The sequence below is a fragment of the Trichosurus vulpecula genome, chromosome 1, assembly GCF_011100635.1.
Source record: "Trichosurus vulpecula isolate mTriVul1 chromosome 1, mTriVul1.pri, whole genome shotgun sequence".
NCBI lineage: Eukaryota > Metazoa > Chordata > Mammalia > Diprotodontia > Phalangeridae > Trichosurus > Trichosurus vulpecula.
In genome coordinates, this window is record NC_050573.1 from 32,997,970 (window position 1) to 33,022,526 (window position 24,557).

General features: G+C 42.4%; 1 protein-coding gene across 2 annotated transcripts in view; it reads right to left on the reverse strand.

Moving 5' to 3' along the window:
* Positions 1-15,645, reverse strand: part of PTPN11 (protein tyrosine phosphatase non-receptor type 11) — a 73,567-nt gene extending 57,922 nt beyond the window's left edge. Inside the window, exon 1 of one of the 2 annotated variants that reach the window (XM_036752763.1) lies at positions 15,433-15,645. In XM_036752763.1, the coding sequence (XP_036608658.1) occupies positions 15,433-15,446 (14 nt within the window). In that variant the 5' untranslated portion in view covers positions 15,447-15,645. The remainder of the gene's footprint in view (positions 1-15,432) is intronic. The other variant, XM_036752757.1, reaches the window with a different exon arrangement.
* Between the last annotated feature and the right edge of the window lie 8,912 nt (positions 15,646-24,557).

Consider the following 24,557-nt stretch of genomic DNA (forward strand, 5'->3'; position numbering starts at 1 on the left):
ATAAAGACTGGTTGAAAGAACTGGGTCTGCTTAGCCTGGAGAAAACACAGGCAGGACATAATAGCTGTCTTTGAATATCATCAGGGGTGTCAATGGGAAGAATGAACTAGACTTGTTCCATTTGGCCCCAAAACCAGAAGCAATGGATAGAAATTGAAAAGAAGCCAATTTCAGCTCAAGTGAAAACTTCCTAATAATGAGAACTGTCCCTACGTAGAAGGGGTTGTCTGGAAAAGTCATGGACTCCTCTTCCTTGGAGGTCTTCAAGCAGGGCTGGTCAAGCACTTTTTGGGGATGTTAGAGTGTAGATTCATCTGTGCCCTTCAACTCTCAAATTCTATGAAAGCAAAGATAATAATACTTGTACCATCTACCTTACGGGGTTATTAATAATAACTACTCATATAACTCATATAACAGTGTATGATTTACAAAGCACTTCTGGAGAAAGTGCTTTGCCAAATGTGTGATGTTCAAATCCCACCTCCAACACTTACTACCTTTGAGACCTCAGCGAAGTCACCTTACCTCGATGGGCCACAGCTTCCTTATATGTAGAATAAAAGGGTAACCCTAGATGGCTGCTGGGGGGCCTTCCACCTCTACGTCTATGAGCCAATGATCCTAAAGCACTTAAACTTTCTGAGGGGTTCAGCTACCTCATATTCACCAGACTGGTAAAGATGACAAAAAAGAAAAATGATAAATGTTGAAAGAGCTATAAAAAATCAGATATATTAACACCCTGTTGGTGGAGCTTTGAAATGGTTCAACCATTCTGGAAAGTAATTTGGAAATTATGCTCAACATTTTACTACACTATACATACCCTTTGACTCAGTGATACTACTACTAAGCCTATTACCCCAAAGAGATCAAAGAAAGAAGAAAAGTACTCATGTATACAACAACGTTTATAGCGGCCCTTTCTGTAGTGGTAAAAAACTAGAAATTAAGGGGATAATCATCAATTGGGTTTTGGCTGAACACATGATGCTATGTGAATGTAGTAGAATGCTACTATGCTATAAGAAATAATGAAGGGGACAATGTCAAGGAAACCTAGGGAAAAAACTTGCATGAACTCAGGAAGAGTGAAGTGAGCTACACCAGGAGGACAATATAGAAAAGACAAAACCTTGAAAGACTTAAGAGCGCTGATCAACATAATGACCAATCAGGATTCCAGAAGACCCATGATGAAATGTATTACCCACCACCTTCCAGAGAGGTGAAAGATTCAGGGTGCAAAATGGACATTACCAATGCCAGAATTTCTTTTACTTGACAGTAACATTTGCCACAAGAGTTTGGGGTTGGTTTTTTTTTCATGGTGTGGGGACAGAGAGGAGGAAGAGAAAATAAATTTTTGTCACTCTAAAAAAAAATAAAATTTAACTTTTAAAAAAAGAAAAAAATCAAGAGATCTGACAAGATAACCTCTGAGGTCTATATCCAGTTACTATAATCAATTTGAGTTGCTGTCATTACCCTGGGGCAAGTGAAGTACCCAGTGATTCTCTAATTTTCCTGACAGCTTTTCTGTATCTAACATGGTATAACAACCCACAAGGACAGAAAAATGCCATTCATTTCTATAAGGCAAAAAACAATTCTGTTGTCTCACCCAAGCTCAGAACACAAAGGAAAAAGTCTTCAGCGGCTTCTCTCATTTCCTATTACACAAGTAAAACACTTAGCGTACTTTACACCATTTTCCTCTTTATCCCCAAACATAAACTCTCATTTAGTGGTTAACCAGAACAAATTTGGAAGGAGGGTTGCTCCTCAGCTTGTTTTTGGTTGGCACAGCAATTCTTCCCCCCTCCCCTTGAAAACTGGCTGAAATAGACCACACAGAGTAGCCTCATTTAAAGCAATGAAGCTCCCCCCTCCCTTGCCTAGCAATGGGGTGCCCTGATAAAGTAGGGGAAAGAACAAAGAACCAAAATTCCCCAAAAGAAGTTTTGTTTCCAGCCCCATAATGGCCCTTTTTTTTAACTTCAATTTTCCATGGAAAGCCCCAGATCAGAGAAGGCCAATAGTGTTCTTCATATAAGCAGGTCCAAAAGAAAAAAGAAGAAAAAAACAGAGAGGAGCCCCTTGCCACAGCCGGATTCCATTTTTAGCCAACTATCAACAAGACAAAGCTACATAAGAATGCCACAGTTAACTGTGTTGCCACTGGTATGCACAAGGCTTCATAAATGAGGAGACCAGAATAACAAGGACAGCCATTGGCCACAAAGGTAAAAGTGGAATGCTGCGTAGAAAGATGAAATAGAAAAGCACCTGCCACAACCAAGTCCACAAGAGCGCCGTGTGACAGGCATGCCAATAAAAGATTGGCCAAAAGGAGTGGGGGAAGGCAGAAGCTTTCATTTATCTGGGAGAAATATCCGTAAAGCTGTAAAGCAGGTGCTAAGATTCAGGTTAGAGGCCTCTTTCTGCCACTGACTCAGGAAATCTTTAAGGGCCTGGTTATTGATGGAGAAATTGATGTCCATATAAGTTTAATGGCGGTGGCAAGGCAGTCTATAGAAGCTAACTCACAGGGGCTGGGCTGGATTTATGTCCTATCGATTTAAATCTAGTTTAAGTCACTAGTCAGAAGACTTAATTATCATTTTTGTATAAAGTTAATTCTTGTTGTTCAATATAACTTTAATATCAAATGTATTCTTCACATTTCAGTTATAATCTTAAATGTACCACATACTTAAAAGCCATGATTCCTTTTGATAACTTTTCCAGACTATTTTTTTAATGGTGTCAGAAAATTCTGTGATTGATGATTTGACTTACAAAAAATAACTGAAGCAGATACTTTTGAACTCACTGGGAGATATTCATCTCTAACCCATGGATATTTAGAAAATGTTTTTGCCACACTATTTTGCCATCCAAAACAATATCTGCAACATTTTATTTATCTAAACAACAAGTCTACATGTTCTGGATTTTTTAAATAAAACAAGAATTTCCTGAATTAAAAATTATTAAATATAAATGCATTTCCCCTCAAATGAAAATTAAACACACCCATGCAGCTGGATCACCATGAGAGAAACTCGAAATGCAAACTCATACTTTCTTCACCTTGTTTCTTGTAACTCACAAACTGGAAAAGGAAGAGATGCTTTCCTGCTTTTTCAACTGTCAAATGATTCATCAATTTAGAATGAATTAGTTCGAAGAAGGGGGAAAATATTCTCATCAGATTTGCAGAAAGTTTTTGCTGTTATATGCCAGACCATAATTTCAAAAGTCCTCTAACAACTCCAGGTTCTTAAGTTACATCTAAGAGTTTACTGATACGACTTTCTTTAAAACCTTATCAATGCTGTTGGATGAGGCCAATTTTGTTGAACTTTTTTTTCTCCCTCTTTCTTATGGGGGGGGGAGGGGAACTGACTGTCTGAGGAAGGTGAAAGAGTCATATTTAAAAATCAATGGGATGTAATGAGTAAAACGCATCAAAAAAATTGAAAAAGAATTAAGTGTGTTTAACCAGTTCCCTATTTGCCTTAAAATGTATATGCTTTGGAATACGAAGACATTATTGCTGGATGGCTATATTACAGCCAACTTTTAGGATTATAGGGCTATAGATTTTAAAACTGGAAAAGATCTCAGAGGCCATCTAATCCAACCACCTAATTTACAGACGAGGAAAATGAGACCCAAAGAGGTTCAATGACTTGCCCAAGATCATACAGGGAGTAAATGGCAGAACTGAAATTCAAACCCAAGTCCTCAGTCTCTCAGTCCAGAGCTCTATCCTCTGTATCGCACAGTTCGGAATTGGCTCCCGGGCAGACATACTTTACAAAGTGACATAATCACAAGATCTGAAAGCTGCAACAGGACATCAGAGGCCATCTAACCCAACCCATAAACAACAGGATTTAAACTGCATTCACTCTCAAGGGTTCGTGCGTGCTCTCTCTCTCTCTCTCTCTCTCTCACACACACACACACACACATACACACACAAGAGATAGTCAGTGGCCTATGGTGACCTATTTAGAAAGCTTTTAAGAAAAGACTGCATAAACTGTCAGCGGCAATCACATGATTTAGCCTTTCTGCTTTTTTTAAGGACAGGACCCAGGTCTGTGGGTCAGGGGCCAGAAAGCAGGGGAAAGGGAAAGAACTGTTTGTTGGGAAAGGATTTCTGGGCTGCAATTAACATGGCTATATTCAAGTCAACAACCACATATTAAGCGCCTATGTGCCAAGTGCTGTGATGGGCAACAGGGACAAGGAAGACCTAGAGGACAGGGTCAAGATCCAAAAACATTCTGACAGTTTAAAGAAGAGGTTATTAACCATTTTGTGCCATGATCCCATTTGGCAGTCTGGGAAGCCTATGGACCCATTCTCAGAATGTTTTTAAATGAATAACATAAAATACACAGGATTACAAAACTTAAATACAAAATGTATATATGTAGTATAGATAGATAAGTTATGTGTGTAAATAGTGTATATATATATATGCACATATATAAATCACATATATAAATATTTGTGTGTTTATATACATATATGGTGGGTGGGTGTGGCTGTAGGTGTGTGCAGTACAAGATCAGGGACCCCAAGTTAAGAATCTCCAGGGCTAGAGCACTGAGCTGAATCTAAGATGAATTTCAATAAGGATGAATGTAAAGTCTTGCATTTGGACACACACACACAAGTCAATTTCACAAGGATAGGATGGACAGTAGTTGTTCTGAAAAAAATCTAGACCTCTAGTGGACTGCCAGCTCACTGAGTCAGCAGCATCAGGCATGTTGGGCTGCTTTAAGAGGGGCAGGGCTTCCCAGGAGGGAGAGGGAAGCGCTAGGCCTGCTGCACTCTGCCCTCAGCAAACCTCATCTGCAGCACTGTGTTCAGTCTAGGTGCCATGGCTTCCAAAGGACATTAGTAAGCTGGACAGTGCCCACAGCAGGGCAACCAAAATGGCCAAAGGTCTTGTGTCCCTGTCATGAAGACTGGTTGAAAGAACTGGGCATGGACTCAAAAGAACATAACTGTCTTCAAATATTTGAAGGGCTGTCTGTGGAGGATAGACTAGGCTTGTTCCATTTGGAACAAAGGACAAAACCAAGAACATTGGGCAGAAGCTGCAAAGGGGCCAATTCCAGTTTGATGTCTGGAAAAACTTCCTAACAGTGTCCCAAAGTGGAACAGCCTGGTAAAGGTGGTAGGCAATCAAGCAGAGATTGGACTACTCACTACTTGACAAACATATTATTGTGAGGATTGCTTTTGTAAAGGGGTTGGATTAAATGGCCAATGAGGTTCCTTCCAACTCTCAAATTCAGTAATTCTATGACTTGAAGATCACTGGAAGAACAGTGCTGCCCTCAACAGAAATAGGGAAATAAGAAAGAGTGGGCTTGAAGGAAAAGGTAATGAGTTACTCCGGGAAACTTAGGAACTTTAATCAATGCAACAACCAACCATAATTCCATAGTATAAGCTAGTCACCTCCTAACAGAGAGTTATGGACTCAAGGTACAGAATGAGACATAAATCTTTGGACATGGTCAACATGGGAATTTATTTTGCTTGGTTTACATATTTGCTATAGGGTTTTCTCTTTCTTCCCCCCCTCATTTGGGGGAGGAGGGTAGTAGAAGGAGCAAGAGGTTTTGGATAGAGTTGCTAAAAAGGAAAAAAAAGATCACTGAAGTAGTTTTAAAGGTAAAGAAGACAACTGAAAGAAGTTCAGGAGGACATACAAAACAAGTAGGGCAGCTTGGAAAGCTGTACATTGAATTATAAACTTTTTAAAAAGCAATTGTTATTAGAGCTCTACACAATGGAGAGACAAGTTTCAAAGACAATCCTCTTCTGCTCATCTACTATGCATATAGGAATGCTCATTTTATTTGGCATTTAAGAATTTTAAATTTAAATTTGAATTTTAAAAATTAAAATTTGGAACAATTCTAAGAGTTAATGAGTTCTGCTTTGGACACATTTAATATGAGAAACTGAGAGGACATCCAATGGAGATATGCATCAGGAATGCATGGTGACTCCAGTCCAGACAAAAAATTGGGGTTGGATATATATTATATGGAAGTCAGCTTCATAGAGATATCAACTGAACCCATGGGATCTAATGAGATCACCAAGACATAAAGAAAGGGAAGAAGAGGATCCAAGACAGAATCCTAGCATACAGTCACACATAGTGGGCAGAACAGAGAAGATGACTAAGCAGAGGAGACTAAAATAGACCAATTGGATAGGCAAGAGGAAATCCAGATGATGTAAGTGTCATAAAAACCCAGGAAAGACAGTATCCAAGAAGAGGGCTCAACAGTATCAAAAGTTGCAGAGAGATTAAGGAGGATGAGGATTGAAAAAGACCAATGGAATTCACAATTCAAAGACCATCACTACTTTGAGCCACAGATCTCACTGCTGGCCATATATGACAAGGAAATCAAAGACAGAAGAAAGGCCCTATATTCACCAATATATTCAGAGCAGCACTTTTTGTGGTAGCAAAAACTTGGAGACAAAGTGAGTGGTCATCAATTACAAAACGGCTGAACAAACTATGGTACACGAAAGCAATAGAAACGACTATAAAGAATTCAAGAGAAACATGGAAAGACTTTTATGAACTGACAGTGAGTGAAATCATCAGAACCAAAAGGACACTAAGCATAATGACTGCATAATAATAATCATGTGAATGAAAAGAACACTACAGCAAAGCCCAACACTGGGTAATGATAATGACCAATCTTGGCCCTGGAAAAAAAAAATGAGGAAGCATCTCTCTCCTTGGCACAGACAGGCGGATCAAGAAAATCAAATGTTGCAGACACCATCACTGTGTTGGCTGGCCTTGCTTAACTGCTTTTCTTCATTATGACCAAAGGCCAGGGAGGGTGCCGTATCCAGACATGACTGAGATTTAGAAACCAAAAAAAAAAAAAAATAACCAACAAAACTGTGTTACTGTTCTTTCAAAGATATCACTAGGACCTGGAGGAGCAATTGGGTAGTAGAGTTGAGAGCCTGATTGCAAAGGCCTGAGAAGCGAGTGGGAGATGAGGAAGTAGAGGTGACAACTGTAGATAGCTTTATCTAGGAGGATGTGGCAGCAAGAAGACAATCAGAAGTAGGGGACAGAAGCATGACAGTTTTTAAATAGCTCCTCGATGAGGTGACTGCTAAAGTTAATTATATTTCAGGTTTGTCATCTAAAGCTATGGGAGGAAACAGAAGAGCAGCATGAACCTAAAATGTTGATGTACCACGTTGGCCTTATAAGCAGAAGTAATAATTGTGCCTCAAGGTGTTATCTGAGGAGACCAAAGAGTTTCTCCCCCCATCCCACTCCCATAAAATTCAACAAAGCTGGACCCTGTTTCCAAAAGACAGTAATTAAAATGGATGTGTATTATCAGGGACCAAGGAAGAGGCAACTACCATCTATTTCTTTATCAGATTAGCTGGCTGACATCTTAGAAACAGGAGGGGGGTACACACGGCCTTTTGCTGCAGATGTTTTTATTAATTGGTCAACTGTACCTAGGGTGCCAGGTTCATAGGTCTAGACCTGGTGGGCACCTGAGGCCATCCAGACCAATCTCACCTGAAATATGAAGAAACTGAGACCCAGAGAAGGTAACAACATGTCCAAAGACACACAGGTTATTAAGCATCACAGGTGGGGTTTGAGCCTAGATTAAGCCATCCGCAGTTGTCATGACTCCAAAGCCAATTGTGTTTGCATGTATCCCCACCTCCCTAAATGCTTGTTGATCAATAAATTGAGGGTCAAAAGCCTGCACAAAGGCCCTGCCAGGGTGGATCTGGAGCCAGAGGGAGCTCAAGTACTGTCCAATCCAATCCCTCATTTTACAGAGGAGAAAACTGAGGCCCAGGAAGGTGAAATGATTTCTTCCAACTCGAGGCACAAGTGAAATTAAACCTATCCTCTTCTCCCATTCCTAGCCGCCAATGCCCGTCCATTCTCACGACCTTCCCCCATGCCACTTTTTCTATATAAACTTCTGATCGATTTTCTAGTATCACCTCCTAATTTCTAAACACTGAAGTGAATGTGGTGTTATATTAAGCACATTAATTGCAAAGAAACCCAAAAACACTCAAAGAAGAATAACAAAATCAGAAAGTGTTTACCACAAACCTATGTGTCCAGGACTATGTTTTTATCAACTAAGATTTAAGAAATTATTCTTGTCCAGTCAAGTTGAGAACTTCAAATCTCATTTTAGAAGCCTTGACTTTGAGAGGCTGTACCATGTAATGGTTAAAAGGCTGGTCCTGGAGTCCTAAAGACCTGGGTTCCAATCCTACCTGCCAGTAGCTTTGTGACCACAGGCAAATCACTTCCCCTTCCAGTCTCAGTTTCCTCCCCTATCAAATGAGAGGGCTGACGTAGATGCCCCCAGTTCTAGGATCCTATGACCCTGTATGAGTCACAGGTTAACATCAGACAAAGTGAGAAATACAGCAAAGCTGATTGTCCTCAACATCTTTATTTATCTCTGGGGCTGTGCCTCTATGAATGTCATCCTTCCACTCGAACTCTTAGTGGTCACCCACTGCCTAGTCACTAAAGGATGTGTTCCAGACCCTTGAATTTAAGGTTCATGTACTCTAGCTCCAAACCATCTGAGTAGCCTGATTCCCCTCCCAGCCAGTCTCCTAGGCTCTAGAAGAAGGGAAATTCACCCGATACCCATTCAGAGCCTGCCCTCTCTGGTCACTAGGAGGAGCATCTCCTACCACTCAGCAGACCACTTTTCCTTAAAGTAATTCCCTTCCTTCAGAGCACAACCAGACACCTGCAAGAAGCCTTCCCTCCCCCTCCTCAAACATCTCATAACTCTTTGTTCGCCTCTACTGCTCTCACGTTCGCAGCCCATTTCCAACTGGAAGTCCCCAAGTCAGGACCAGCTTGCCTCTTTGCCTGTGTATCATCAATACCGAGCAAAGGCGCGGGGTTCTGTTCATAGCCTTTTGGTAAATGCCAGTAGAGCATTTTGGAGGCTGCTGGTTGTACAAAAGGCTCCTCTGGAGAGCAGCACAAATCTCATTTCATTTCCTTCTTAACCACTCAAGAAAATACTAATGCTTGTCTTTGGAAGAAAGTAATCCATACTGTGTTTTCTAATTAAGGAATTTCTGATTGCTGGAAGAAGAGCCTGTATTTTGAAAGAAATGAATGTCTCTTTTTCTATGGGCTAAGTATAGCTCATGTGCAGTGGCAGGTAACTGGCACCAGGACAATAATAGCTCACATTTCTATAGTGCTTGAAGGCTTATGAAGTGCTTTTCTCCCAATCCCCCATAAGGTAGACAGCACATACATTACAAGCTCCATTTTAGAGGTTAGGTAACTGAAGTTCAGAAAGGTAATGAGAGTTGTTCGTGATGGTGCAGTGAGAAGAGCCCTGGGCCTCAAGTCAGAAAGACCTGAGTTCAAATCCTGCTTCAGACACTTACCAGCTGTGTGGCCCTGGCCAAGTCACTTCACCTCCATGTGCCTCAGCTTCCTCATCTGTAAAGTGGGGATAATAATAGCACCCACCTCCCAAGCTTGTAAGAATCAGATGAGACAATATTTGTAAAAAAACTGTTTAGCAAATTGCCTGGAAAAATAGTAGGTGCTTAATAAATACTTATTTCCTTCCTTCCACACAGTTAGTTAAGGGTCTTTCCAGACTCCAAGTCTAGCAACCTTTCCACTATTCTATGAAACTTCAGACAATACAAGGCACAAATGAAAAGAAATAGAAAAAGTTTTTTTTATTGGCAATGTAATATCAATCTTTATAAATCATTATCTTCTAATTAAGTTTCAATACTGAGTATCTCTGTGCTTTGATGTCATCCATACATACAACACTGGATTTGGAGTCAGCAAGAAGTGGATTCAAATCCCATCTCACACACTTGCTGTGTGACCCTGGGCAAATCACTTCATGGAGGCTCTCTGGGCCTTCATCTCCTCATCTGTAAAATAAGGGCACTAGACTAGTTGAGCTATGGGGTAGGTCTCCTCCAGCTCTAGATCTATGACCCCATCGGTGAGTATGTTGGAAAGACTTAAAGGAAATGATTCAGGCTGAAGAAAACAACATCAAAATAATACAGATGCCCTCAAGAATTAATTTTTTTAAATGATAGTAATAAAAGTCAGGTGAAAAAACACAGAAGAAAAAGAGATCTGAAGGGGACACAGAAGCAGAGTAGTTTTGGTTTTTTTAAGTTAAGATGCCCCTTTTTAAAAAAAAATTATAAATAATGTGGAAATTATGGTTTTATGAACACTCATTTTTACTGGAATGTTTATTTTAAGTATATAGTTACTAAGTTGAAAGTAACTTTTTTTAAATATATGAGAAGTATACACACAATATTATGAGATTGGGAGAGGTCAAGGAAGCTTCTAAGAGTAGATGGCATTTGAGTTGGGCTTTAAGGGATGGACAGAAATGGGGGGGAGGGAATGAAAGGAAACATTCCAGACATAGTATGAGCAAAAAAAGAAATCGAGGAGGCAGGAGGGAACAGGGTTGGTAGAGGGGACTGCTGTAAGGTGGCCCCTTTGGCTAAAAACAGGAGCCTAAAAAGGAATACTCTGAGATGCAGCTATCAGCAGGGAATCCAAAAAGCACTGAGGCCCAGACTAAGAATGACCCTGAATGCTGAGCCAAGGAGTCTCTGCCTCCTTCAGGAAGCACCATAGTTGGGAGCAGGGGAAGGACATGCCCATGGATGGCAAAGAGATTCCTGGAGGTGAGATCAGAAGGTCATTTCCCACCTCTAACACTGAACAGACTGTGACACTGGGCAAATCCCTGTAGGTTTCCTCATCTACAAAATATGAAAAATGGAGATAATAAAGCCCCTACTTCACAAGAGTTGTAAGGATCAGATAATATACACAAGGTGGCCCAAAAGTTTTAAGCTTTAGTAGCTTCTAACTGCAGTAAGACTTTTGGGACACCCTATATGAAGGCTATAGGAATGTGACCTCTATCATTATTCTTCTTCTTCTGCCCAAACCTATACATAATGAATAAGCCCAGCAACATGAACAAAGGGGGGCAGAATGGGTTGCTAAATAAAGCAGGGGTTCCCAATCTGTGATATAAATATCACAAGGGGGTTTGCAAAGCTTGTCTAGGAGGCATGGAGAATATTTGGTAAATAACTAAATTATTCTATTGAAATTAATCTATTTTTATTTCTTATGTCCATATACTTGGTAAGCACTAGAATATATTTCCTTATGTATTAAATTGGAGGTACAGAAAGGTTTAATAAAAGCCAAAGGCTATGGAGACCAAAAAAAGGTCAGGAACCCCTATGAAACTACACAATAATCATTACAACATATAGTTCCCTTTTTTCAGTAGCAAAGGGAGGGATGATGAGAGTAGAATGTTGAATAGCTATTAGGAAGGTCACTATCAGTGGGGTTTGTTTTTCTTTGTTTTACAGACATGGGGGAATATATCTGGAATGACTACGATATAAAAAGAAAAGATGTTAATAAAATATTTTAAAATTAACAAATCATCCCAATAGATGGGGAGACAGAGATAGAGAGACACTGAGAGAGGAGAGAGACAGAGAAAGAAAATAAGAGATGAAGAGAAAGAGGAGGGAAAGGGAAAGAGAAAGAATTGGCAAGAGTCCAAGTTGGTGCAAAAAAAGGCCCATACTACTAGCTTATAGAAGAGGGGAAAGGGGGAGAGTGGGAGATGGATACAAGAGTAACATTTTTCTTTCTTTTATTTTAAAGAACCATGTTAGACAGCAAGGTCTGCTCCTTCCCAACCGTAAAGGTTTTAGCAGATTTTCTGTATCTGCTCTCTTGGCCTCGACAAAAGATACTGTTGCTACAAACCATTGTGTTTATGTATCAACTTGCACCTTAGCAAGCAGTTTCCCAAGATTCTCTGTGACTTTATAGCAATTGGACCCATTGACAGAACCCTGCAGAAGTATGTGATCCAAGCAGAGGGGTCTACTTTTTCCCCAGCTCTGGGGGAAAATCTGACATTAAGTAGGAATATAATGTTAAGAATTTCAACGAGCAAGCATAGTACAGAGTATTTCAGTAAGGCAAGTTTATTTATTTCCCACTGTTGAGCTAAATATACAAGACCACCAGTGACAAACTAAATTAAACAACCAGAGATAAAAGAAAAGGTTAAGCTTCATTTCCTGGGGGGAAGGGGAATTAAAAAGAGAAGGGAGGTCTTGCACGAGGAATTCCTCAGAGTGCAGCAAAGCACTGGCTAGGAGTCACACCTCCAGACTGCTAATCTCGGCCCTGTCATCAAACCAGAGCAAAAACCAGGAGGCTAAGCGGCACTGCTCAGTCCCTCCAGGTCTCTTCGATGAGAAGGGAGTCCCACACTGAACAGCTGAGGGGAAGAGAAAAAGGGCTGGAGTTGGAGCATGTGGATGGACTCCAGTTGGACACTCACTAGCTATGTACAGAAGCAAATCACTTCACCTGAAAACCTCTATTTCCTCAAGATGGGGATTAGTAACATCTCCTGAAGTGATTGTGAGGATGTATATAGATAGTGTATGTAGAAGGACTTTGCAGACAGGGAGAAGGAGCTGGCTCAGCTCCAAAAAGGTCTTCCTGCCTCCAAGCCCAGCGTTCTAGGCTCTCTGCCTCTGACTACCATCACTGTCATTGTTCTTATGCTGTTAACTAGGCTCAGTTTTCTTGTCAATAGCAGGAGTGAACTAGAGGAAAAGCAGGCCATGAGTCATTTAAAGTTTATTTAGAGCCATTTGGGTGGCTTCACCTGGTCAAGACTTCGCAGTTTACATCAAAACTCTTACTAAGGAAACCCTTTCCTGTCCCCCTGACTTCTCATGTCCTAGAAGGGCAACTCCTCCCTGGTTCAGAATAGCAGACCTTGAACAAAGGCTCCATGATTACTTTGATAGATTAAGTAACAAACAGACAAAGGCTCCAAGAGAGGACACTTTAGGCCACAGCTACACAGCATGTGGCTGAAATGCAGTCACGTAGTACCCAGATCCTTCAGAGCTGGGGTCAGACCTGCCCAGGTCATTCCCTTTCTAAAGTTTTCAAGTGTGGTTTTTCCTACCCCAAAACAATCATGGAAACAAACAGATAGACAGAGACAAAGACCCAGTCAAACTGAAGGACACAAAGACTGAGAGAAAGAATATTAGGGAAATATTCCTAATTTCTTATGAAACCTCTCATTCGGAACATACCCTGCCCCAAAGCTATGATTTAAACGTCACAAAAAAGTGATGATGTTTTTGGACTGAACAAAACTGGGCAGTTATAAAGAAAAAAAAAAAAAAGATGGGTCTATAGCCAATATAGCCTGTAAAGGATTAGTAATATTTGCTAGTAATCATAGGTCAGACTGAGAGCAATAAAGTGACTATAATACTGAAACAGACCATCCAAGGTTAATAACAGTTAGAAAGTAATTATTTATTCTTCAGCCTACATATTTTCATCCAATGCACCCAATGTACCTTGACATCAATTCTCACTAATGCTACTGATCCTTTCCAGCAGAGGAAAGAGCTTGACAATTGCCAAGAATTGGGCACATGAGAAACCTAAGGAAAGGCCCTAAAACTCCATCAAGGCTTTCTTCAGGTCTGCCTAACAAACTACCATCCCAGAGAGGCACTACCTTAGAGTGGCTAACTAGAGGCATTACGTACACAAGCACCAAGAACCTCTCCCCTAAAGGAGGGCTGTGATTTCTGAATAATTATTAGGCAATTTTCATGAAGCAATGAGTAAGGAATGTAGTGCACAACCATGACCCACTTCAGTTTTGCATCTTCTGCTTACAAACAATCCCTGCCTTCCAGCTTGGAGGCCCTAGAAAAGTCATTACTTAGAGGAGAGTGAAATGAATGAAGAGATCACAAAAGGGAAGAGCAGCTGGGGGCAGAGGGGAAAGGGTCCCCTCCTTGGATGAAAACAGGATGGAAAGAAGGTAGAGCGGAAAAGGAGCACTGATCAGTCTTTCCATCAGTAGACCTGAGGTGAAGATCCAGTTCTGACACTTGTTAGCAATATGACCATCAGCAAGTTCCTTCTCCTCCCCATTAAATGGGAATAAGGCTTGCATCTCACAAGGTTATTATGAGAAAAGTGCTTTAAACCTCATGGAAATGTGATTACTATTCTTCCAACCCCAAAGACTAAACACACATAGGAAGGTGAAAGAAGCACAGCCAGGAAGGGGGAATGAGAGCTGGGACATTCCTGGGGAGACAGAAGGGAATCAAGAGATCTACACACCTGGCAAGGGCAGCAGATTCCTGAAGTAGCGTAAGAGCAGGGAAGAAGGAAAAGGAAATAGGAAAAAGAAGAGGAGAACAGAAAGAGTCAGACAACAAACTGTGCTAAACACTGGAGATACAAAGACAGACAAAAAGACAGTGTTTGCTCACCAGGAGGAAGAAGGAAAGAGAAAGAAAGGGAAGAAAGAGGAGGGACAAAGGAAAGAAGAAAGAGAGAAGGGAAAGAAAGAGGGGAAAGAGAGAAGAGAGGGAAGGAGGAGAAAAAAAGGAAAAGAGAGAAAAGTGAAAAGAAGAGGGGAAAGGAATAAGCATTTATTAAGAGCCTACCAAGTGTCTGGCCTGGTGAAAAGCGCTTTACAAATATTTCCTCATTTGATCATCACAATAAACCCCGAGGAGTGGAAAGAAAGTGAAGACAAGAAGAGGGGGAGGAGTGAAGGGAAAAGAAAGAGGAAGGGGGAATAATGCAGAGGGAGAAGGGGGAAGGGATAGAAAAGAGAGAACGAGGGAGAGGGAGAAAGAGATGAAAAAGGGAAAGGAAGTGAGAGGGGAAAAGGAGAGAAAGATGAAAAGAGAAGGGGAAGGGAGGAAGGGAGAAGGGATACAGGAGGGAGAAAAGAGAAGAAGGATGAAAAAGGAAGGGGGAAGGGAAGAGGAGAGGGAGGAAGAGGGGATGAAGAAAGGGATGAAAAGAGGAAGGGGAGTAAGAAAGGAAAAGGGGAGGAGGTGGAGAAGAGATGAAAAGAGAAGGGAAAGGGGGAGAGAGGGAGGGGAAAGGGGGAAGGGAGAAAGATGAAAAGACAGAGGAAAGGGGTGTGAGAAAGAAAGGGGCAAAAAGAGAAGGGGAGAAGAGATAAAAAGGGAAGGGGAAGGGGGAGAGAAAGAAGGGGGAGGTTAGAGGGAGGGGGGAGGGGCGGGGGAGGGGCAGAAGGGTAAGAGCTAGAGGAGGTGGCTGGGGGAGGGGAGAGAACAGACTCCTCCGCCCCTCCCCCCGCACTCCCGGTGGGGGAGGGAGGGTCTCGCGGCCGGGGAGGGGGAGGGGCGCGCGGTGCTTTGTGGGCGGGCGGGGGTCGCGGGGGTCGCGGCGCTCACCTCCGGGATGTCATGTTCCTCCCGCTCCCGGGCTCCTCCTCGGATCCGCTTCCTCAGGGGCCGGGCCGGGCCGGGCCGGGCCGAGGGTTAGCGCGGAGCCCGCGGCGCTCCGGCCGCCATCCAGGCCTCGGGATCCCGGAGACGAGAGTCGAGCCGCCCCCCCCGCCCCCCAAGAGCCTCCGCTCCGCTCCGCTCCCCCGCGCCTCCGCCCCCGCCCCTCGCCGCCCGGCACCGCGACAGTGACGCCATCGGCCTGCGACGCCAACCTCCCGCCAGGCCGCCGGTCGGCCCAAAAAGCCTCCCGCCTGCCGCGCGCGCCGCGCACTTCCGGCTTCCCCCTGAGCAGGCAACTGAGCCCCACACCAGGGGTTCCGCCCGCCAGCCCGGGTCCCCTCTGGCCGCCCCGAAGCGAACGGCAGCGAGGGGGCGCTAAAGCGCAAGGAGGAAGCGGCCGTCTGCGGTGGCTTCTAGGGATGCCAGATCCGCGAGCTCAGGTCCAGCACCTTCAGTGTGCCAGGCACTGGGCTGGGTGCAGCTTGCCGAGGGCAGAAATGAAGCCCTCCCGGCTTGCCCGCGGGGAGCTTACAGGCTGCACGCTGTACCGCCCCAGTAGCAGAGTGTAAGCTCCTCGAGAGCAGGGACTGCGTCACTTCTGTCTCCTCCTGCAGTCCTGGCACAGAGCGGGTGGCTACGAGATGCTGCTTCGCTTCTCAGCGCCTAGCGCCTGCCTTTCACACAATAGACAGCTGGACAGCAGATGTGGGCCTGGAAGCTGGAGGGTCAGAGTTCAGATCCAGCCTCAGATCCTGGGTAAGCAGGGCATTTAACCTCTGCCTCAGTTTCTTCATCTGTAAAATGGGAGAAATAAAGCACAAGTCTGATCATGTCACACCCCCCACCCCCACCTACTGAATAAATTCCCCTGGCTCATTATTACCTGCAGAAGCCGATTCGAAATCCTCCGTTTGGCAGTCAAAGACCTTCATAACCCAGCCCACTCCTATCTTTCCCAACCTGTCCTCTTTGGTCCAGCGACACAGTCCTCTTGACTGTTCCAAGCACCAGACCCTCCATCTCTCAGCTCAGGGCATTCTCTCCGGCTATCTCCCAGGTCTGGAATGCTCTCTTCCTCCTCTCCTTAAGGACCATCTAAAATCCCACCTCCTACAGGAAGCCTTCCCCAGCCCCTCTTAATTCTAGTGCCTTCCATCTGTTAATTATTTCCTTTTTATGTGGTATATAGCTTGCTTTGTATGTATTTGTATGTTGTCTCCCCCATTAGATTGTAAGTTCCTTTAGGTCAGACACTGTATTTGCCTCTTTTTGTATTCCTGGTGCTTATCACATAGAAGGTGCTTAATAAATGCTTACTGAATTCAATTGAACCTACCTCCCAAAAATATCTTGAGGATAAAATGAAGTAATATTTGTTAAGTTATTTGCAAACCTTAAAGAGTTGTATATATCCAGGTGATATTCTCTGTTCTAAGTCCCAATCCAGCTCTGACATCCTGGGTTCTAAGACATTCTGAGTTCTAAGGCTCCTCCCAGCTCTGACATCCCCTGTTCTAAGGCCCCTCCCAGCTCTGACATTCTGTGTTCTAAAGCCTCTCTCAGCTCTGACATTCTCTGTCCTTAAAGGCCCTCTCAGTTTTGACACCAGAACAAAGGATTTCGAAGATCAAAAAATACCAATCATGATGTTAGAACTCAAATGCCAAAAATGCCTGTTTGAAAAATGATCTTAGTCCTCCCACAAACACTTGCTGGGTTTTTATGTGGGGGCTATAGTAGCTTAACCTGTTAGTTATGTCAAGATATGGAATTTGTTAAATTTTCTATTTCTTAAAGCTCTTTGGCTCTAGCCCTGGGTCTAGAGTCAGCAAGTTGAGTTCAAATTCTGACTCAGATATTTACTAGCTGTGTGATCCTAGGCAAGTCACTCAAGTCTCAGCTTCTTCATTTATAAAAAGGGGATAATGATAGCACCTACCTCCTGGCCTCTATCTACCTTTGTCTGCCTCAGTTTCCTCAACTGTAAAATGAAGATAGTAATAGCACCTACCTCCTAGGGATCAAATGAGACAATATTTGTTAAAATAAATATGGGCTTAGCATAACATCTGGCACACGTTGTTGTTTAGTCAAGTCGTCATGTCCAACTCTGGGACCCCATTTGAGATTTTCTTGGCAGACATACTAGAGTGGTTTGCCATTTCCTTTTCCAGCTGATTTCACAGATGAAGAAACTGAGGCAAACAGTGTGAAATGACTTGCCCAGGGTCATGCAGCTAGTAAGTGTCTAAGGCTAGATTTGAACTCAGGGCTTCCTGACTCCTAGGCTGGTACTTTATCCACTGTGCCACCTTGCTGCCCACCTGACATAGAGTAGGCACTATAGAAGTGCTTATTTGCTTCCTTTCCTTTCAATACTCTTTAAGCACTGAATGATAGTAATAAGCTAAGATGTACATAGAAATTTAAAGCTTGTGATGCAGTTTGCGTATATTATTATATGACCTTCAGGACAACCCTGTGAGGAAAGACCTATTATTAGACCCATTTTATAGACTGGGAAAGCACAGCTGAGAGTGGTTAAGTGACTTGACCTCTACTTGACAGCTTCTTAATCTAACTTGGGATTCAAATTTAGGTCTCTCTGACTCCAAGCTTGGCTCTCTTTGCACCTCAGCCGTATCTACTGTCACATGAATTGGTAGATTCTTAGTTTTATTTTCAATCAGATGCCGCAGAACTTCCTTGGAGAATCAGTGGTTACAAAGTATTTCATCCTCTGATAATCTTTGGAACAAAAGATTTCTAAGACCGAAAAGTGGAGGCTCTAGGGGATAGAGGGGAAAAATTTCATCAAGTCTGGAGTCAGAGGACCTGATTTGGAATCTTAGCTGCTACTTAAAATCTGTGTGACATTAGAGCAGGCCTGTACAACATACTGCCCGCAGGCCACTTTCGTGAGCTGCAAGTAGCCTGAGGGCCATATGTTGTGCAGCCTGCTTTAAACAAATCATTTCTCCTTCTGTGAGACTCAGTTTCCTTACTTGTAAATGGGGTGGTGTGTGTTCTAGATCAGGGCTTCTTAAACTTTTTAGGATTGCGACCCCTTTTTGAGTTTCAGCATCCTTAGTTGGCATTGTGTGGCTTGAGGGCTTGCATGGTGCAAAGTACACATGCTTTCTGTTCAGAACCAAGACTCCAGTGAAGTTGCCGATGCCAGAAACACCTTGGATTCATTACATGTTTCATTTTGAATTAATTTTTGGTCATTGTGTGTCCAGAAACCTTTTACTGTTGCCAAATTTTTGAGACCCCATTTGGGGGTCTCCCCATATGACCCCACAGTTTAAGAAGTGCTGCTAGATGACCCTTTTAGATCTAAATCAAGGATCTTGTGTTGTAAGTCCCTCCCAGCCCAGAAATTCTCTGGTTCTGTAGAGGTAAATACCCCTGGACACTATGGAGTTACGGAAAGAGCCCTATATTGAAAATCTCAACATTGGGGAGGGGGAAGTCCTCTAGGGTCCCTGCAGAACAGGAGCAGAGTCTGAAATAAGTAACCTCCCTCACCTACAGATAAACTGACCATGAATCGGGGGATGGGGGGCAGGGTTGGTTAATAATCTGCCCCAAGTATGTGAAGACTCCCTGGAGGAATGGGCAGATGAAAACAATTTGTTCCAACAGCCATGAAGGCAACTGAAGCAATACTGTGGAGGGCTTCAAGCTTGGTCAGACATTGAAGAGGCCAAGATCATGCAATGCATCCTGGACCATCACCAGTCATCCAGACTTTTATCCTGCCACTTGACATCAATGACTCTAGAAGAGAGTGAGGCTGACGACTTTGTGCAACTCTGCCTCACTTAAATACAATTCACAAGCAAGTCAAGCCATCACCCATCATAGTTAATGATGTCATTGGTCCTTTTCAAAAAAAAAATGACCAGGGGTGGAGCCAAGATGGCAGCAGGAAAATAGGGACTCACTTAAGCTCTCCCCCAAATTCCTCCAAACACCTGTAAAAAAATGGCTCCAAACAAATTATAGAGCTACAGAACCCATGAGATAACAGAGGGAAGCAGGTCTCCAGTCCAAGACTGCCTGGTTGGTCACTGGGAAGTGTCCATCGCACCGTTCTGGGAATGGAGCGGAGCGCAGCCCAGTGTGGGCCGTACCAGGACAGACCAGGCCATAGGGCCCTGAATCAGTGACCTGTCGCAGCTACCAGACTTCTCAGCCCAGAAACGCCAAAGACAACTTAGCAGATCAGTGGGGAAACTGCTAGATTCAGGGCGAGAGGAGTGCGCAGTTGGCCCCAGCCCCAGGGGCAGTGGAGGTGGTGTGATGCAGCAGCAGCAGCAGCAAGAAGTTCCTGCAGCTGCTTCCAGAGCTCCAGCTGTGGTTGCTTCTGGTCCCAGGCCCATTCAGTGGGAGGAATTAAGTGGCAGATCAGAGTGTTGAGTGCAGGGAGCACTTTGCTGGCACAGAGGCAGGGTTCTCTTTCTTTGCCCTGCTTGGATCTGGGTCGCAGTCCTGGTTGGTGGTTTTTGGGGGAGAAGGAGTGCTGGTGTGGCAGAAGTGCTGGGTAGAAGTAGCTCTGAAAACAGCAATGCAAAGCCACTGAAGCTTGGGACAAAGCACTCATCATTCTGAAGACAGTCGTACCCTGACAAAAAACTCAAGGGTCAAGTAGTTGGCTGGGGACATGAGCAAGCAGGGAAAGACTCAGACTATTGAATCTTTTTTTTTGGTGACAAAGAAGATCAAAACATACAGCCAGAAGAAGTCAACAAAGTCAAAGAACCTACATCAAAAGCCTCCAAGAAAAATATGAATTGGTCTCAGGCCATGGAAGAGCTCAAAAAGGAGTTGGAAAGGCAAGTAAGAGAAGTAAAGGAAAAATTGGGAAGAGAAATGAGAGTGATGCAAGAAAATCATGAAAACTAAGTCAATGACTTGCTAAAGGAGACCCAAAAAATACTGAAGAAAATAACACCTTAAAAAATAGACTAACCCAAATGGCAAAAGAGCTCCAAAAAGCCAATGAGGAGAAGAATGCCTTAAAAGGCAGAATTAGCCAAATGGAAAAGGAGGTCCAAAAGACCACTGAAGAAAATAATACCTTAAAAATTAGAATAGAGGGAGTGAAAGCTAGTGACTTTATGAGAAATCAAGAACTTATAAAACAGAACCAAAAGAATGGAAAAATGGAACACAATGTGAAATATCTCATTGGAAAAAGCACTGACCTGGAGAATAGATCCAGGAGAGATAACTTAAAAATCACTGGACTACTTGAAAGCCATGATCAAAAAAAGAACCTAGACATCATCTTTTAAGAAATTATGAAGGAAAATTGCCCTGATATTCTAGAACCAGAGGGTAAAATAGAAATTGAAAGAATCCACTGACTGCCTTTTGTAAAAGATCCCAAAAAGAAAACTCCTAGAAATATTATAGCCAAATTCCAGAGTTCCCAGGTCAAGGAGAAAATATTGCAAGCAACCAGAAAGAAACAATTCGAGTATTGTGGAAACACAATCAAGATAATACAAGATCTAGCAGCTTCTACATTAAGGGATCAAAGGGCTTGGAATATGAAATTCTGGAGGTCAAAGAAGCTAGGCTTAAAACCAAAAATTACCTACCCAGCAGAAATGAGTATAACACTCCAGGACAAAATATGGATTTTTCAAAAAAAAAAAATTAGAGGACTTTCAAGCATTCTTGAAAAAGAAAAGACCAGAGCTGAAGATAAAATTTGACTTTCAAATACAAGAATCGAGAGAAGCATGAAAAAGTAAACAGGAAAGAGAAATCATAAGGGACTTACTAAAGTTGAACTGTTTTGGTGACATTCCTACATGAAAAGATGATATTTGTAACTCATGAAACCTAAGTATTAGGGAACATACATATACATGTATATACACATACATACACACACAAAGGGCACAGGGTGAGTTGACTATGAAGGGATGATATCTAAAAATAAATAAATAAATAAATTCAATTAAGGGGTGAGAGAAATATATTAGGAGAAGGAGAAAGGAAGAGATAGAACGGGTTAAATTATCTCACATAAAAGTGGTAAGAAAAAGCAGTTCTGTTGGAAGGGAAGAGGAGGCAGGTGAAAGGGAATGTATGAATCTTGCTCTCATCAGACTTGACTTAAGGAGGGAATAACATAGACACTCAATTGGGAATCTTACCCTACAGGAAAGTAGGGGGGAAGGGTATAAGAAGGAGGGGATGACAGAATGAAGGGCAGAGCAGGGGAGGAGGTAATCAAAAGCAAACACTTTTGAAAAGGGCCAGGGTGACAGGGTCAAGGGGATAAAATTGAATAAAGGGGAACAGAATAGGATAGAGGGAAACATAGTCTTTTAAAACATGACTGTTATGGAAGTATTTTGCATAATGATACATGTGTGGCCTATGTTGAATTGCTTGCCCTCTCAAGGCAAGTGGGTTCGGAGGGAAGAAGGGAGAAAATTTGGAACTCAAAGTTCTTTTAAAAATACTCAAAAAAAAGTTGTTTTTTACATGCAACTGGGAAATAAGATATACAAACAATGGGGTATAGAAATCTATCTTGCCCTACAAGAAAGTAAGGGGAAAGGGGATAAGATGAGGGAAGTGGGGTGACAGAAGGGAGGGCTGACTAGAGAAAGAGGCAATCAAAATATATGCCATCTTGTGGTGGAGGGAGCATAGAAATGGGGAGAAAATTTGTAACTCAAAATCTTGTGGAAATCAATGTTGAAAGCTAAAAAATATTAAATAAAGAGGAAAAAAATGACCAACAACATGATCTGCTCATGTATTCGAAGATAACCTGGTATGAGTACTAGACCTGGACCTACCGCCCAGGGTCATTGTGAGGATAAAATGAGATCATATTGGTACAGTGCTTTACAGGCCATGAAGCACTATATAAATGAGAGCTCTTTGGTTATTTTTATATAAATACTCAAGCCATCTACACAGTGACTATATGATCATATGTAAGTCACTCCCCTCTCATAGCCTCAGTTTCTTCATCAGTAAATTGAGGTTAAAAAAACTGTCCTCTTTGTTATGAGATGAGTGCTATGCAAGTACTATGTATGAGTATAAGGATTCCTTTTTTTTATTATTATTTTAGATGGGATCTGTGGTTTCATTGATACAAGGAACTCCCAGGAAATTCTGTCTCCCAATGCAGGTCTACGTGAAGTGACTTACCTAGAGTCTCCCAGCCAGTATGCGTCCAAAGCAGGACTCAAGCCCCAGTCTTCCTGGGCTCTCTATCCATCACACCATACTCTCTTATATTTATATGTTTTTATATTTAAGTTAATATTTAAATACATGTTAGATATTTATAGTCAAAAAACGAAGATGTTAGACTGGATTACCCCCAAAGGCCCTTCCAGTTAAAACATTGTTTCTCATTTGTTCTAATTTTCCTTCCAATTCTGACATTCTGTGATTGCAGATACTACATTGTTCTTACATTGTGTCCTACTCTTTGCTAGGCACCTCTCTAAAACTGAGTTTCAGAGAAAGTACTGATCTATATGGCCAAGGAGTTTCCCTATCCGGGAATTCCCTCTGTCAATGAAGTCACAGGTCCACTGGTGTCTATCCTATACTTCAGGCATCATACTAGGCACTTGGGACACAAAGACCCTGTATTTAAGGTCGTAGCATTTACAGCTTGAAAGGACTGTTATTCAAACCAAAACTATGACTCTAGTCATATCCCTTCACATTACAGGTGGGACACTGATGCCCAGAATGGACAGATGACCCCCAAAGATAGAAAGGCAGTCAGTATCAGAGTTTAAATTGAAACCAGTCCCTCCAGCTGCAAATCCAGAGCTGTTTGCACTAGACTGCAGCTGCCTAACATTTGGAGGCAATTTGGTGTTCTATTCCCTGGTTCCTCTAACGTGCTTGCTTCCTTACCATAAGTTCCCAAGGTAACGAAGAATCCATGTCTATATGGATAAAGAATGATTAGAAGACCTTATCCACCTCCTAAAGATCACCAGATTTAGAGCTGGAAAGGATTTTAGAGATGGTCTAATCCAGGGATGGGGAACCTGCTGTCACGCGTAGCCTCAAGGCCGCAGGTTCCCCGCCCCTGGAATCTAACTTTCCCATTTTATACGTGGTAAATGTTCTGGGCTGAGCCTGAACTGGACCACTTCTGTGGAGGTTTATGTTTGGTGTTAGAATGAAATGGGAAACCCTTTGGTCATTCAAGAGTTAAGAAAAGGAGATTTACTTAGCCATAGCAGGAGAAAAATATTTAACAAGGATGTGGATTGAGGATACACTGAGATGACCCTGTGTAAGCTGCCCATCATGCTCTGCCAGCCAAGCAACAGGGCTCCCTGGGTGCTCCTCTCAGCCGTTTTGGACTCAGGTGACCAGGAAATGATGTTAAAAACCTAACAAGCCTTTAGCTGTCTGAGCCAATCAAGTCTCAAGGATGATTTCGATATCTTTTAAGGGAAAACTATTCCCATAAGTTACTGCTCCCACCAAATGGAAACTGAGGCCCAGAAAGGGGAAATTATTTGCCCATTGTCACAAAGAGTGAGGACTTGAATCCAAGCCCTCTATCTTCTCTTGCAATGTTCTCTCTACCACAAAGAAGTAGCATCATCTACATACACAAAGTTGTTAAATATGAGAGCTAGAAGGGAGTACCATTGGACAGAAGAAGAAACTGAGGCCCAAAGAATTCCTCAAGGTCACACAGGTGAACTCAACAATAGCATTATTAGTATAATAGTATTATTTATTTATATTATATTTATGTATATATTTTAATAGTATTATTAGTTTATAATATAAGGTAAAACTTAAACGTGAAACTGCATCTCTTCCAGGAATTACATCTGGATTACATGGCCAGAAAGATTTGATTTCCTATTAGTTGGACTCCTCTTAAGAAATCTAACAATTCCACTGTAATAAAAAAAAGAAAGGTCATTCTTCTTTTGCTTGAACTGAATCTTCAGAGTGTTACAAAGTACGCTGTAAACCTTAAGGTGCTGTATGTTAATATTATGATTGTCTTTCTTGTTGTTGTGGGGGCCATGTTCTCCCTG